The 16,520-nt window shown below is 29.0% G+C and overlaps 2 protein-coding genes across 10 annotated transcripts in view; both read left to right on the top strand.

The window, feature by feature from the left end:
- 14-3-3zeta (tyrosine 3-monooxygenase/tryptophan 5-monooxygenase activation protein zeta) overlaps window positions 1-4,020 on the top strand; it is a 19,118-nt gene extending 15,098 nt beyond the window's left edge. For 2 of the 3 annotated variants that reach the window (XM_035082573.1, XM_035082574.1), the window contains exons 3-5: window positions 1,417-1,540; window positions 1,926-2,089; window positions 3,132-4,020. In XM_035082573.1, the coding sequence (XP_034938464.1) occupies window positions 1,417-1,540; window positions 1,926-2,089; window positions 3,132-3,287 (444 nt within the window). In that variant the 3' untranslated portion in view covers window positions 3,288-4,020. Of the gene's footprint in view, window positions 1-1,416; window positions 1,541-1,925; window positions 2,090-2,439; window positions 2,604-3,131 lie in introns of all 3 variants that reach the window. The other variant, XM_035082575.1, reaches the window with a different exon arrangement.
- Window positions 4,021-4,167: 147 nt separating this feature from the next.
- Window positions 4,168-16,151, top strand: Pfk (ATP-dependent 6-phosphofructokinase). 7 transcript variants are annotated; one of them, XM_035082568.1, is made up of 15 exons: window positions 4,168-7,830; window positions 9,674-9,791; window positions 9,909-10,060; window positions 10,183-10,372; window positions 10,450-10,660; window positions 11,813-11,921; window positions 12,383-12,571; window positions 12,695-12,885; window positions 12,954-13,032; window positions 13,249-13,275; window positions 13,424-13,444; window positions 13,596-14,057; window positions 14,150-14,474; window positions 14,563-14,785; window positions 14,858-16,151. In XM_035082568.1, exons 2-15 carry the CDS (start codon window positions 9,674-9,676, stop codon window positions 14,994-14,996), a joined length of 2,436 nt encoding a protein of 811 aa, XP_034938459.1. In that variant the 5' UTR covers window positions 4,168-7,830; the 3' UTR covers window positions 14,997-16,151. The 7 variants fall into 7 exon arrangements, with proteins under 7 accessions (XP_034938459.1, XP_034938454.1, XP_034938453.1 ...); XM_035082563.1 differs by lacking the exons at window positions 4,168-7,830; window positions 11,813-11,921 and adding exons at window positions 8,373-8,520; window positions 11,034-11,142; XM_035082562.1 differs by lacking the exon at window positions 4,168-7,830 and adding an exon at window positions 8,373-8,520.
- Window positions 16,152-16,520: the final 369 nt, after the last annotated feature.

Here is a 16,520-nt window from a genome sequence, read left to right on the forward strand (position 1 = left end):
TCAATTTGAATTGAAACAGTTATAAATAAGCTGATAACTTACTCTTGTACATACACATTTTAACAGTCCATTATCAAGTTTATTGTTTCTTATCTTGTTTCATGATATTCACATTTAATTAAAGTTCACTATCGGTTCAGATAATCTTACTAATCTTTTTTAAATATCTGAAAGACGTCTAACAAGCGTAAAGATTTGATATTCATTGCTATGAACAATATATAATTAAAATGAGTCCTTATTTCATGCTCGAAATTCTGTCATTTATTTCTTGTAAATGTTTTTTGGACTTAATCCAAAAACATAAAATATTTGGCAAAGATAAATGCAGATTTATACCAGTATTTTACTTGAATAACCTGATAATATTAAATTACATCAATTTAGCCTACAAATATAACATAAATCATCAAAAATTATATGAAGAAAATATTTGGAAAATCAGAGTAAGAATATTTATTTATCTATTCGCTGAAAAACTGATAGCTATATTTTATCGTTTTGTTATAAAAAAATTTTTTTTTTTTTCGTATCAATCACATCCGTCACTATTTCAATTTGAATCAATTTATTATTCAATGTAGTTATTGTATCTTGCTGTCCGATTATTTTATGTAGCGTCTGATATCAAATTCATTATGGACACCATACTTCAACACAATACTACTGCTATTAATATCCATGCAGGAATAAAAAAACAAGTATCAGATTATATAGAGTTCTGATGAGTGCGTTTAACGAAATCGGAAATAGATAGGAAATAGAAGAGGAAAAAGCGATGCAACTCAACAGCCTTGGACGATCATTGAAAATACTTTGAGATATGATTATAATAAAATTTGTTACTTTAAATAAGTAGAAATCTAAATATTTATAGACAAACATAGATCTAGCGTCAATAATATAAGAATTAATTAGAAATAAGAAGTGTGAAGCAGAGAAAATAAGATTTTGTTGAGTTCCAAATAATAGTTGGCAACTAAATGTTTAAAATTTTCTATCTATATTAAATGGTTTGAACAAAAGAGAGTCAATTATCGTAAATATTGTATCAAATTAATATATTATATATATTCATGATCAAATTAAATGCCAATCAACAATAATAATTATTATATTTTCATAAATTTTTATTAATTAATTAAGAGTATGGATTTTGTTGATAAAGTTTCTGGTTACTTAGTAGCTTAACAAACAAAATGTACAAAATATTTCGATATGAACTTATAACAAATAGAAGAAACCAATTAGCCAATAGATATTTTAATTGAGACATTTCTATTTCTGGTTTCTAAAGATAAATGTTAGGCAATTATATATCCACATAGATATTTATGTCAACAATTTTTTTGAATCAATTTAGTTATGGGTTTGAATTCATAAGCAAAATGTAATCTTGTTTTTCTTTTGATTCAGGGTCTTCTGGACAAGTACCTGATTCCGAAGGCTAGTAATGCCGAAAGCAAAGTATTTTACCTTAAGATGAAGGGTGACTACTACAGGTATCTTGCGGAAGTCGCAACTGGTGAAACCAGAAACAGTAGGTATTTCTTATATTATTACTATGAGACTAATCAAACATGAAATATTTTTTATTGCTTACAAATGTTGTTCAGAAAAATTCAATAATATTATTGAACTATTTTAAAGAAGCAAAAATTTATTTGAACTGGTAAATATTATCAACAAAGTAATTCATAACAAATGGTGATATTTCATTGAAACACTTGTTGAATCGAGAAACCAGTACAAATAAAAAATTTTATCAATTGCGTGACGGAATCAATAATAAATTACACTGAGGCTCGATTGCGCCTGAAATATTGAAAAATAAATGCAAGTGTGCATGAAATAATAAAAATTACTAACTGTTTAATTAAGTGGTTGTTGTATCATGTTGATTATTCTAACTTACGCATGTACAGCCGTGGTAAATGACAGCCAGAAAGCGTACCAAGATGCGTTTGAGATCAGTAAGGAGAAGATGCAACCTACTCACCCAATCAGGCTAGGTCTTGCGCTGAACTTCTCAGTCTTCTATTATGAGATCCTAAACTCGCCAGACAGGGCGTGTCAACTGGCCAAACAGGTATTATTGCTACTTTATTAACACTATTGCTATCGTTCCAGGTCGTTAGTTACTTTGAATAAAATTGATAAAAATACAAAAAGAGGATGGTGAAATGGTGCAGGAGCAATAGTACTTCTAGATGCCGAATAAAAGAAAAATCCTTTGATGGAGACATCCTTTAATTGTTTGCAATCATTAATTGAGTTGAGTTTTTGATACTAAATGTGTTTGATCAATTGCTCATGATCTAGTTGTTTTTAATTCAATGTTTGATATTTTAACCGATTTTGAAGAATTATGAAAAAAAATTTTTCATCTATTCAGTAATTATTCTTTATCCTTTTTTTTTGTTATAATTTGCGTTACAGCCGTGGTTGAAGATTCACAGAAGGCGTACCAAGAGGCGTTTGACATAGCAAAGGCAAAAATGCAGCCTACACATCCCATCAGGCTCGGTCTTGCACTCAACTTCTCCGTTTTTTATTATGAAATTATAAATTCCCCAGCCAGAGCTTGTCACTTAGCTAAGCAGGTTCGGTCTAACGTTTGTGTTTGCACTTTAAATGAAACTAAAATTTATTTAGAATGATCAAGGTCAATTTATCTATTACTTTATTAATATACCTAAAATGATTGCCATTTGTTAAGCGATGTCTCTATTGTACCACTAACCATCCTCTTATTATCAGAAAATGACAATAATTATTAATACAGATTTTCCAAAACGAAGTAGAACATAAATCCATTAATTACTCTGTCATTTATGCTTTTTGCATAATTAATTATCTCAAAAATGAACCACCTATTTAGAATGCAAAATGTGTTAGCATTACTTGAAAAATATTTGAGTTACTAACTATTACAGTAGTGTCAATAAATTTTTACAATAGCCACCAAAAGCAATTGAGAAATCAAACTTATCGCATTTGTTTTTGGTCGAAAGCAAGTAAAATGAATAGAATAGCCATTCATTAACTTCTCTTCCGAGTTCAAATATTAATGAAATATTATATAGATAATAACAAGTAATATAATAATTGACTAAATGATTATTTTTTAGGCGTTCGATGATGCGATTGCGGAATTGGACACATTGAATGAAGATAGTTACAAAGATTCCACGTTAATCATGCAGCTGTTGCGTGACAACCTCACGCTCTGGACCAGCGATACGCAGGGCGATGGGGACGAACCACAGGAGGCTGGCGATAACTAACCCTCCTAAGATTAAGTCCTACCTTTTCTTAATCTAATAAGAACCTATTCTCTATCGTTCCCCGCCCTTGTCCCTATTCCTTCAAGAGCTCACAATCATTAGTCCTTACTTACCATTTATCCATCGATCCATTTCACCAAATCCCCGACATTTTTCGCGCAATTCCCGTTCTCCGTACACCTTCCTACCAGTCTGACCTCATCGATTTCCTCTCCTCCAACTTCATTTCCTCAATCCTCTCTTTGGCAGACAACCTATTTCCCCATGCGAGTAGCATACATTGACTGCCGCTATCACGTCGTATCGTTGGATGCGTACGACGACAGACCAGGAAGAAATTATTGATCTCTGGACCTCTCTCTCTCTCTCTTTCTCTTTTCCTTTGAAAACAATTTATGCAGTTGCAAATGGACTGGAATATTATGATAATAATTTTGCTTCAAGAGAAACTTGTTACTAGAGTAGTATGTCCAGTTAAAGCGAAATAATATTCATCAAATACCAACAAAATGGCTATGAAAACAACTAGATTATGTGTTTAATTGAGATGATGACAAATAATACTTGAGAAATTTTAATAAATTGATGAACTGCTATCTGTAGAGTGAGGGAATCAGACAAACATCAAGAAAGAGGGGGAATAAAAGAAGATGAGTCAGAGAAATTAATATGGGATGTGCGTGAGAGAGGTGGAGATTTATAATTCGACGGAAAAAATATCAAAGATGAAGCAGAGAAAGAGAGAGAGAAAGAGGAAAAAAGAAGGTTTAGTGGAAAATCGATGCCAATGAGGAGAGTAAAGACAAATAGACGAAAAAGAAGATATAAGGGGAGACAACTTAGTATCGCACCGTCGCTATATTCGATTTACTTATTACTCTACCGGTTCATACAAAAACATCCAATGTGTATGGCAATGGACATAAGAAAACGAGGATTGATGTTGAAGCGGAAAATCAAGTAAAAAAATTAATTGAATGAAAAAGGAAGATACACCCATCAATCTACTATATTATATCCAGTCGTCATTTTAAATTAAAGTTCACATTGTCTAGCGAGTACAATATTATTATACGAAGGAAAGAGCGCATGAGGAGAAAGGAGAGTAAAAAAATACATTAAGTTATTAAGTTCCAAATAACATCAGTGGTAACTTAGTTTTTTTTTTCATTTGATTCACGTATTGAAAAAAAAATGCTTACGACTATCTTGTAAAAAGCACGTCTTTTTCTCTCGTATTCGCTTTCCTTCTCCTTTTTTATTTTATTATTATTATTATTATTAATATTAATATAAATATAATTTTATTATTATTTATCACCATCATCAAAACTCGTTCGCCTCTGAAAAATTACTGAATTCACTAAAAAAAATATAGTTAATCTCCTTTTCTCTCTCTTCGTTGTGTAATGAGATATCTAGAGAGGGTTTTGTATTATTTGTAACAATTTTGCAAAAGGCTTCAATTTTTATCGACAATTACGTAATAATATCACAAGAGATAAATTAATATTCTCATGAGCATAATCCTCTTTCTCTCAAGAACACAAATTTGTATGTTGATTTATATTATTATCTTTCCCTATCTAACTTGTTTTAATTCCTTTTTTTCCATTCATATAATGTATACTATAAATATTTATGCCGGACATATTTAATAAAAATAATTCGTGTTAAAGAATGAAGTCGAGAGAGGATAAAAAAAATTAAAACCATATTTATTGTATGCTGTACATTTTTGTTAAATAATTCCTGGCATTCTTAGCTCTTGTCGCTTTTTCATTCAATTCTTTTTTTTATTTCCGTCGTAAGGATGTGTCGGAACTTTCGATTCAGTTGCTTTTTTGGGTATAGAAAAAAAATAAATAAAAATAAACGATGAATTGTTGTAAGTGGAAAAAACAACTCTTGGTCATCTACAGTCGGGAAGACTCGTGTTCGTTAAATGATGAAATAAAAGAAAAAAATATATATTAAATAAAAAGCGTGTGTAGAAAGAAAAGACGCGAATTACTTTCTACAGTAATTAATTAATTAATTAATTAATTGACTATAAAAAATAAAGTAATTAAAAAACAAACAACTAACATTATCTATGCACTAAGATCCTTCCAGTTTTAACTGCGACTTCGAGAGAAAAATGGAATCTCTATTTCTCGTCATTGTTGTTTAACAATACATTTGATGTATTGTATATATAAAATTACGCGTGCATAAAAATAAGAAATCTAATGATATAAAAAAAACATATTACATGCAAAATGAGCGCTCTTTCTCTGATGCATTTATATGTACATTACGGACAAACAAGTTCAACAATTGATATTATACGTTTGAATAAACGTTTCGCTGTCGTGTTGATATTTTTCAATGTATTGGTGTTTGTCAAAAGTACAGGAAAAAAACAATCAGCATGCTAAGTGAAAAAAATACAAGCTCGAATCCATTACAGATACGTGTGCCTGTTAAATTGTTTAATAATGATCACGTTTTTCTTGTCATGGTCATTTATATCATTGTTAAAAGTCAATTAACAATTTAAATTATTTAACGAAGGATTTTGTGCTTCTTCAATCTCGTTTTTTGTCTTGTCAATTCGTTAAATTAAAAATTAAGTCATTGAATTATTTTCTTCCTAAATATAACTTCATCAACTCACTGTTATATCCTTCAACAATTTTGCACTCAACTTCCTTTATTATTACGTTATTCATAAAATTCGTTAAATTAATATAATCCTGATCCCCCAAAGACAAATATTTCTATTGTGGTTACGACGGTTAATTTATATAATTTTTTCATTTATTTAGATAAAAATGATTGAAATATAAAATGATTAATGAATTATTTAATTCAAGAAAATATATTATATAAGAGGTTATTTCTCTATCATCACTGCAACAAACACGGCCCTTTCTTGACAATTTTGAGAAAACTCGACTACAAGAGATAACAGCAGAAGACGTGCAAAGAAAAGACTCAAGCAAGAGAGCAAACAAAAAAGAAACAAAATCACTACCCAAATACCTTTTTTCCCAACCATTCCCCCAATTTCCTAATTACGTTGTTCTATTTGTATTTATCATCAATCATCGTAATTGTAAATTATAATTATTATAAACGTTTACACGAAATAATAATAAATTCTGATAAAATGTCTGAAAAACAGTCGTAAGCAAAGTATGAATTCAATGCGATAGTTTCCTATAATTCACATGGGATAAATTGCATGAAGAATAATAAATGAATGAATTTAATAAACAGGATCCTTAATAAAAAGAGGTGTGATGTGCAGCAAGAAGATAAATATAAGAAAAATATTTAATGGTTTTCATTAAATGAGGCATAGGATTGACTGACAACATAACTCGAGACGTGATAAAGTTGTTATTTATTATTTAATTGTTCATATGATGACTAATTACTATTATTATAATTATTATATCGAGTGCATTTCTTCTCTTCCTTTTCTCGTTGTATACACTTGAATACGTGTTGCAGACATGTGTAGATATGTGTATGTGCCTTTTTCAACACAAAGGGCCTATCTAATACTAACATGCTATGAAATTTTTTGCACAATTTATACGTATAGTCGATATATGAGGGTATTGCTAAAAGCTAGATCATTTAGAATTTAAAGACCATGCAATTCCTTTGAAATAAACAATTGTTGCGTGGATCAATTATTAAAAACATAAGATTTTTACCATTTACGTTTTATTTCTTTTCAGTCAATTGAATAGGGTTTCTTTCGATTTTTTATAAATATTCTTTATTAATTTGTGCATTTTTGTTTATCGATTGACTCTTTCATACAGAAAAATCACTATTTAATACAAAGTTTAATTTTAATTTCAAAAAATTTATGTAAAATAAATGTAAGAGTTATAAATTTAGAATTTTCTGTACAATTTATATATTGATAATCAACAATCGATGTTTCTTGTTGTTAAATACTGGGGAAATTTTTAAGTTGAATTTAGTGTAAACGAGGGAACAATTATATTATATTTCTGTGTGAAAGAAGTAATTACTGAAAGATCTTTTTACTTGATAGAATTCAAATAACATACTCATGCTCATTTGTAAACTATTTAGTTTATAAAAAAACCCTCCTTTAGATATTTTTTTTTTTAATTTACAGATGCTTTCAAAAAAGTTTTTGCAATTTCCTATAGGTGTCCTATAATCTTCGTATCGGAAAAAATAAAAATTGTAGGCTAGTTTCTTCAATTTTAATATAAGAATCCATGGATAATCAGCTAAATTAATAGATGAAAAAAAATCTGTGCGGGACGATTGTTTGTAAATAAACTGTAAAAGCGTCGAAAAAGTATTAATTCTTTTTCCACTCCAAAGCTCGTGATTAGAGAATATTTTTTTTCAGATAGGACTAACGTAGATATTTTCAGTTTAATTTCCTATAATTTCTTCTTGATTCATGTCGTGACTTTTAGCACGTAATCGCAAGGATTTTAATCCATCCACCTCAGAAAAATATTCGCTTGTTCAATAAGAGCTGGATGACGAAATATTAACGGTAAGTTGTACCTTTTATTATTATTATTATTATTATTATTATTATTATACCTTGAAGGAATACAATTCATACATCTAAATGATAAATAAAAATATAATGTAGGTCATTTATAAATACTAATAATAGCTTTAATGGTATTATAAACAAAAAAACAACAGTTACTTTTTATTAAATGAATAAAATATTAAAAAATTATAAGGGAAAGAATTGAGTTAAAAATTAAACAATTACCTCTTTTAAAAGTAGAATCGACACTTTATTTTTTCTTAAATAAGACTATTAATTTATTAAACGCTTTTTCATTCACTGAATCTCACTAATAATTACATCATAAATATCATTCTTTCATCATAATTGTTACAAATAACTTTAAATTTCCAATAATATTACAAAAATCGATAAAAAGAGGAAAGAATTGTAGGTATGAATTATTTATAAAATTTTTTAAACATTCAAAATTGTCGAAATTATTTAAATAATAAAAAATAATACACATTCCATTGCAAAATTGTCATTGGTTGTTTGATCATGATAGTTATGCCATCTGATGATATTTCACTCGACTATTGCGTTTTTCGTGAGGTTTTATCGAGAGAGGGGTTGTTGAGCCGCGGGGTTTGGGCGGTTAAACACATGAGCAAACGTATAAGGTCACCTTCAGACGACAGAAGTGGTCAGAACGACGTGCAGGTAACTTCTTATAAAGCTTACAGACAATTTAAGTGAATTTAAAATTGTTACATACATCTTAAGACAAAAATAGTGATTGTCTTTTCATTTTCTGCCAATATCTAATTCTAAGTAAGTGTATAAACATTTGTGTTTTGTGATTATTCAAGTTTATCAGTTGTGTCATTTAGTATGCGTCATTTAAACTGTCATTTACATGCTTCTCAATCGTTATCTAATTTTATTTGACCCTTACATCTAATCGAACTTCATAAAATATCAATAAAGAGGTTAGATGTCAAATCCTAAAAAATTTTAGCACTCAATTTTTATTTAACATTTGATGCTTTTAATATACTCTTATAATACCCAGTATTCTTTTTATTATCAAATAAATAGTATGTCATTTATTATTAATTTATTAAATTTTGTTAAATGAAAAAGTAAGCATTTTTATTCATTATATCATGTTTTAACTTTCATGAACAATCAAATGTCAGCTCAACTACAATTGTCAAGGTTGATTGATTAGGTCTAGGATCACATGGCTCTCGATAAACATGTGAACGGTACATTAAAAAAAAAAAGTTTTACACTTTTTTTTCAACACGACTACGGTTTCCGTGGCATCACAATATGACAATGAATTTCGATAAACATCCCAAAATAAGACAAAAATAAAGAATACATTTTTGTAATATCTCGCTTAGTTTTCGAAATATTGATACTATAAGTTTCGGCCTCACATGAGTTTAGAGATGGGCACAATTGTGGACTACAGAATTAGAGGGTTTTATAAAAAAAAATCACGCTAGAAGTACATTGTAATGGAAATCGGAGTTTCCCCAATAATTTTCCTTATGAATGAACTTATTTTTAGAGGATCAAAAAAATTATTCTATGCAATATCTTTATTTATAAAGATAAATTCCTAACAATTATTAAAGAAATTATTAATCATAAAATTGATTTATATAGATTTAATTACGTTTGCATTGTAATAAAAATTTTTAAAAACTATCCTTTATGATTCATTAGTTTCGCACCTGATAATGAACACAGAGATTAATGATCTATCAAGTTATCTTAATACTTCTTAAGTATTAAATTTAAAAAAAAACGAATTTTTGCTAAGGTTTAATATAAAAAAATTAATCACATTTTTTATTTTTAGATGATGGATACATATAAGAAAATTCTGGCCGATGATCAAGCGTCTTCGAAATTCATCAAGCCCGGAAGTCATAAAGGTAAAGGGCTTGCTGTATTCACCAGTGGAGGTGATTCTCAAGGTAAAAGAATTCATAATTATTTTATATTTTTAATAAGTAGTGTTAATTTAATTTAATTGGTAAAAAATATAATAAGAATTAAAAGATGATGTAATAACCGATCTTTCTATACTGTAGGTATGAATGCAGCTGTCCGTGCTGTAGTTCGAATGGGTATTTATTTGGGATGCAAAGTATTTTTCATCAAAGAAGGATATCAAGGAATGGTAGACGGAGGAGACAATATCGTTGAAGCAAATTGGTCCTCGGTTTCTTGCATCATTCATCGGGTAATTTCAATATTTATCATATCATATTTCCTAAATAAAAATTTATTTCTTAAATACTTAAAAATTTCCTAGCCAATAAATTGACTTTTTACATTATAATTAATAAAATTATTCATTTTTAGGGAGGTACTATGATAGGTTCAGCAAGATGTACGGATTTCAGAGAACGTGCTGGCCGTCTTAGAGCTGCAAAAAATTTAGTGACCCGTGGCATCACGAATTTAGTTGTTATTGGAGGTGATGGTTCACTTACAGGCGCCAATCTGTTCAAATCAGAGTACTCTGGATTATTGAAAGAATTAAAAGAAAAAGGTGCTTTTCAAACTAATTACTTTTCATCCATAAATAAATTACAGGAACTATTAAACCAACAACACTTTTTTTTCTAGGTGAAATTACTGCTGAACAAGTTGAGAAATATTCCCATTTGCACATTGCTGGAATGGTCGGTTCAATTGACAACGATTTTTGTGGTACAGACATGACAATTGGAACAGATTCGGCACTACATCGTATTATTGAAAGTATAGATGCTATTGTCAGTACTGCATATTCTCATCAGCGTACGTTCATTATGGAGGTCATGGGCCGTCATTGTGGGTACGTTAATAGATAAAAAAAAAACACGAAAAACAAAAAAAAGATCTGACAATTTGTTAAGTGCATTAGAACTGATCTTTAACGAATTTTTTAAAAGCCTCCGATTTTTCTTTCAGTCTTGTCAAGTATAAAAAATGAGACAAACAAGTTTCTTTATATTAAAAACGGCTGATATATTTAGTCACAGTTCTTTTATATAATTTGTGTCTCAAAGAATATCAAGACTGAATGAGATAATACACATAAGTTTTATGGAACTATACATTAGATGATTGAATATTTTTTTTACGATAATTGAAACCAATAAGAAATTCTGAGGAGCAGATTTATTTAATTATTACTATTATGCAAAATAAGTTATAACTTTGGCTAGGTACTTGGCAATTGTGGGCGCGTTAGCTGCTGAGGCAGACTACGTATTCTTTCCAGAATCTCCACCCCCTGCCGACTGGCCTGATAAATTATGTAAAAAATTGGAACAGGCATGTCAATGATATTCGAACTTTTATATATTTTTTTAAAATCGTTTGGGATGAATTTTAAAATGCATCTAATAATTTTCTCACTAACTTCTTAAGAAACTAATGGAGTGATTTGATATATTGTTGTGTTGATCGATTTATTTATTGTTGTATCGAATTTTCATTATCATTTAGCTTAGAATTATTTCTTGAAAGTTTTGTTTTGCGCGATATGAACATCTGTTAAAAGTGATATTATAATAAAGAGTTAGAGAATTTCAGGTACTTGGCAATAGCTTCGTCGTTAGCTTCGGAAATTTCTTATACTTTTATTCCTGAAGATCCACCGGATAAGGGCTGGCCTGATAAACTTTGCAAGATATTGCGACAGGCATGTTATTAATTATCGTTTCCGAATACGTATCATGGCTAGATTATGAGAATAAATACCACCAAATAGTTGATTTTTTTTTTAATTAACAATCAATTACAAAAGAAATTTTGAAAGCTCCTAGAGTAGGCTAAAGATCCTTTTTTATTTCATTAGAAAACTAATAATTATTTGAAAATTTGTTTCCATTCATTCAATCAATCTCGGTATTAATATTGGACTTTCGTTTTATGCTAACTATTTTATATACAATGTATATTCTTCGTAGTGCAGATTAGGTATCATGATATCATATTACAGCTACCTGGCTCTAGTGGCAGCTATGTGTTCCGAAGCAGATTTTGTGTTCATCCCTGAGTGGCCACCTGAGCAAGATTGGCCTAACAAGCTCTGCAAAAAGTTGTTGCAGGTTCGATAATTTTTTTTTTATAAAAAAAAATTCTATCCTTATGATCACTTAAGTGAATATTTAAAAAATTTATTCTTTCCATAAATATTTAGGTTAAAATAAAAATCTATTTTTCAATAAATATTTACAGAAAGCAGAATTCAAAATTATTTAAAATAATTCTTTTTAAATTATCACTTCATTCATTCAGTACGCTATTTGTTGTATGCTTTTTTAAAATTTCAGCATGCCTTTGCAGTTTGTTTGAAATTAATAAAATTCATATGATTATTTATAAATAGAATATTACAATTATATATCATTTAAAAATTTTTATTTCGATTAACCAACTAAAGAAGTTCTTTACACCTTGTTTTCTGTTTATAATTTTGTATAATATGTTTTTTATAATGTGAATAAAAATAAGAATATAATAATATATATATATATATATATATATTTATTTGATAACATATCTTTAGGAACGTTTAACTGGTCAACGTTTAAACATTATTATCGTTGCTGAAGGAGCAGTAGATCGAAATGGTGATCCTATAACTGCTGAAAAAGTGCGTGAAGTCGTGGTAAATAAACTACAGCAAGATACAAGAATAACTGTCCTTGGTCACGTACAACGCGGTGGAAACCCGTCAGCTTTTGACAGAGTTTTGGTTCGTTTATTTTTAAAATTATTCAAACATCTGTTCAAATATTATAGCCAATTTGTAACAAAAAAAAGTTGAAAGCTCTCATAAGAAATAAAAGATTCTAATGGGTAAAACATTTTTTTATAGGGATGTAGAATGGGTGCAGAGGCTGTAATGGCTTTGATGGAGGCGACACCGGATACTGAAGCTTGTGTTGTTACTCTTGATGGCAATCAAGCTGTTCGATTACCTTTAATGGACTGTGTGAATCGTACTAAAGCTGTAGCTCAGGCTATGGCTGATAAAAATTGGGATCTTGCTGTTCAATTACGTGGAAAGTTAGTAAATAGATTGTATAGAAATTTCAAAATTTTGAAAATGTTATAATTTATAATTGCTTTTTTAGAGGATTTGCTCGTAATCTGGAAACATACAAAATGCTTACACGGTTAAAGGCTCCTATTGGAGTTACAGACACTAATAAGGTGAAGATGAATTTCATAAAAAACTTATTAGACTCTTTTATTTATCATGCTTTGATTTGTTAAATAATTTCTCGAATTACTAATTGAATTTTCACGGAATTTAAAAATTTTTATTAATTTTATTAATAAAAAAAAATTTATTGTTAATGAATATAAAATATGGAATTATTAAACTAAATATTAATCTCATATCTATAAATTAATTGAATGCTGCAGAATAGTATTGATGGGTTTTTGTTAAAGGTAAATCTTAACAAGAATAATGTTTAAACTTTATTAAAAATATATTCGTAAGACAATTATTAGGAGTATTAATTAAATTGAATGATAATTAATAATCGTAATAAATTGAATCCTAATAATGGTATTAATTAGATTAATTTATTCCTAGCAACATACTCTTTGTGGTCAAGTAAGTTAAATTTAATAACATAAATGCATGAATTTGATATCTATTTCCTTTAATACTTAAAAAAATTTCTGTCAAATGTAAATTGCATTTTCGCTAATAATAAAATATACCTATACTTATATCTATGTTAAAAAAAAATTACTTTTCTCAGGATCACTACACTTTGGCAGTAATGCACGTTGGTTCTCCGTCCTGTGGAATGAATGCAGCAGTTCGTTCATTTGTTAGAAATTGCATCTATCGAGGAGATAAAGTTTATGGAGTTTGTGACGGTGTAATGGGACTTGCTGCTGGTAAGCTTAAGCTCATGGATTGGCCTTCTGTGACAGGATGGGTTGCTCAAGGAGGTGCTTATCTTGGTACCAAACGTGCTCCACCGAAAGACGAGCAATTGCCGCAAATTGCTGCGCGTTTAAAAGAATTTGGAATACAAGGTCTTCTTGTTATTGGCGGATTTGAAGGATATCAAACGTGTCTAACATTCCTGAAAGGCCGAGATAAATGGGATGAATTTAAAATACCTATTGCCATGATTCCTGCCACAATTAGTAACAATGTTCCTGGCACAGAGTTTTCTCTCGGTTGTGATACTGCTTTGAATGAAATTACTGAAGTAATAATACTTTCGATGATTAAATAATTGCTATTTTATATAGAGAATTTTTCTACAGATAAAAAAGAATATATGTGTGATAAATATTTTAGATTTGTGATCGTATTCGTCAATCAGCTCAAGGAACAAAACGTCGTGTCTTTATTATTGAAACTATGGGCGGCTATTGTGGATATTTAGCAACACTTGCTGGACTTGCAGGTGGTGCAGATGCAGCTTATATATTTGAAGAGAAATTTAATATCAAAGATTTAAACCAAGATGTTGTTGCAATGGCTGCTAAAATGTCTGAAGGGGTTCAAAGGGGTCTTATTCTTAGAAATGAAAATTCTAATCTCAATTATAACACAGATTTTATGCAAAGACTCTTCAGTGAAGAGGGAAAAGGTTTATTCAGCTGTCGATCAAATATTATTGGTAAGATAATATTATCACGCTTCAATATTAATCAGCTTTAATAAAAATGAATAGAGAATCAGAGATGTTTTATTTTTTTATATTTCAGGTCACATGCAACAAGGTGGTTCACCAACTCCATTCGATCGTAACTTGGGAACAAAAATGGGTGCAAAAGCCGTTGAATGGTTCAGTACTGAACTAAAAAAATGTACAAATGCCGAAGGTCAAGTCATAGCTGCTGACTCTACTTCAGCAGTAATGTTAGGTATTATAAAACGTCAATACCGATACACTCCATTAGCTGAACTTGTCGATCACACAGATTTTGAGTAAGTCTTTAAACTTATCAAGCAAAATCAATTAAATGAAATGATTATATTAATGTTAATTTTATTATGTAGACACCGTATTCCAACTTACCAATGGTGGATGAAACTTCGTCCTCTCTTAAAAGTTTTGGCAAAACATGAATCGACGTATGAACAAGAAGGTCTATATATCACAGTTGAAGAAATGGACCTGGACGAGCCTCTAGTTTAATTCATTATATTTACCTATAAAAAAAAGAGTTGTGAATTGGACTCCAAAGTTCTCATCATAATTCTGTCGATTACTGTGTAAACGATGCAAGATAATCTAGGTAAATTTACTCTGCAGTATTCGAAATACTTAAATTATATATAGATAACTATTCATTAATATAAACGGGCATAACAGTCAAAATATGTTTTATTAGCATGGTAAAGAGAATGTTCGAAAATAGTTGACGTGATTTATGGTTTAATTTTTTTAAACTCGATTTTGTGTTGTCTGGAATTTTAAAAACACTTTTTTGCAAGATATAAAAAAAAATTATTACTATTTATGATGGAGGATTAAAAGTAATGAATTAACTATCATATTTACTTGTGATCATAAATTTTTCAGTTGGATTAATATTTATAGTGCGCTTAAATTAAATTAATTGGATAGTTTTCGAACAATGAAAAGAGTAGAATACAAAATTTTTCAAAAAATATTTAGTTTATTAAATTTTTTAATTTATCATTTGAGCGTTACTCAAAGCTATGAGAGGCTATTTGGAGAATATACTCGTCTACCTCAATAAGAAAACACTACAAGCGAATAAATTAAACTATTTGCAATTGCAAAATGGCACTTAGAACAGAAGACCAACTTAATGGTTATTAAATTCGCGTGAAAGGTTTTAATGTACGCTAAATTACAGGACTTGCAATCTGAAATATTTAGATCCGTTATTTAATTAATTTATTTTAAACATTTATGGAAAAATGCAGTATGGTATTATTATATAAATTACGTCCATAATACATGAATTATTAAGTAAAATTACATTATAAATAATGTAAATATAAAATTTAACATTACATTATTTTATCACCAATACCGTGTAAAATTTTTGACGCGTGTTACAAATACATGATTAAACTTTTATTGTTGGTTTATAATACAAGTGTTATCGTAATTTGTAAAAATGCATCAATATGAAATTTATGAGCTTAGAAGACTAAAGATAACAAATATGATACGATTAAACTCAATAATTGCCTTTGCATTGATGTTTTCAAGGTATTAATGTCAGTTATTGTTGACACATCGTATTGGAAATTATAAATATGGAAATATTGTGAACATGTGGATAAAATAAAACATAATATACTTTTGCCAGATCAATTATCATCAATATTTATCATCTGAACATAACAAGTTTAAAAGATTTTTTAAGTATAAAAATGCGTAAAGTATAGCGTAATAATAAAGTATAGACACTATTAATAATTATAACTAGCAATTTAATTCATTCTGAGGCATCACGAGTTTATACCAAATAGTGAATTGCAAGACGTAAATGCTGGCATATACCGATCATGTGTTTCACGATAAGATTCATCGTCATACAATAGTTGTTGAAATAATGGAAAATGGTACATAAGATTTTCTTATATACTAAACAATCAGTTTACAGGTGTTTTATGAAATTTATTTTATTTATTTATTTTAAATATCAATTGTAGATTAATGTGTTTTTATCTGATATAATCT

The sequence above is a fragment of the Chelonus insularis genome, unplaced genomic scaffold, assembly GCF_013357705.1.
Source record: "Chelonus insularis isolate UGA/USDA-ARS -01 unplaced genomic scaffold, ASM1335770v1 contig_347_pilon, whole genome shotgun sequence".
Classification (NCBI taxonomy): domain Eukaryota; kingdom Metazoa; phylum Arthropoda; class Insecta; order Hymenoptera; family Braconidae; genus Chelonus; species Chelonus insularis.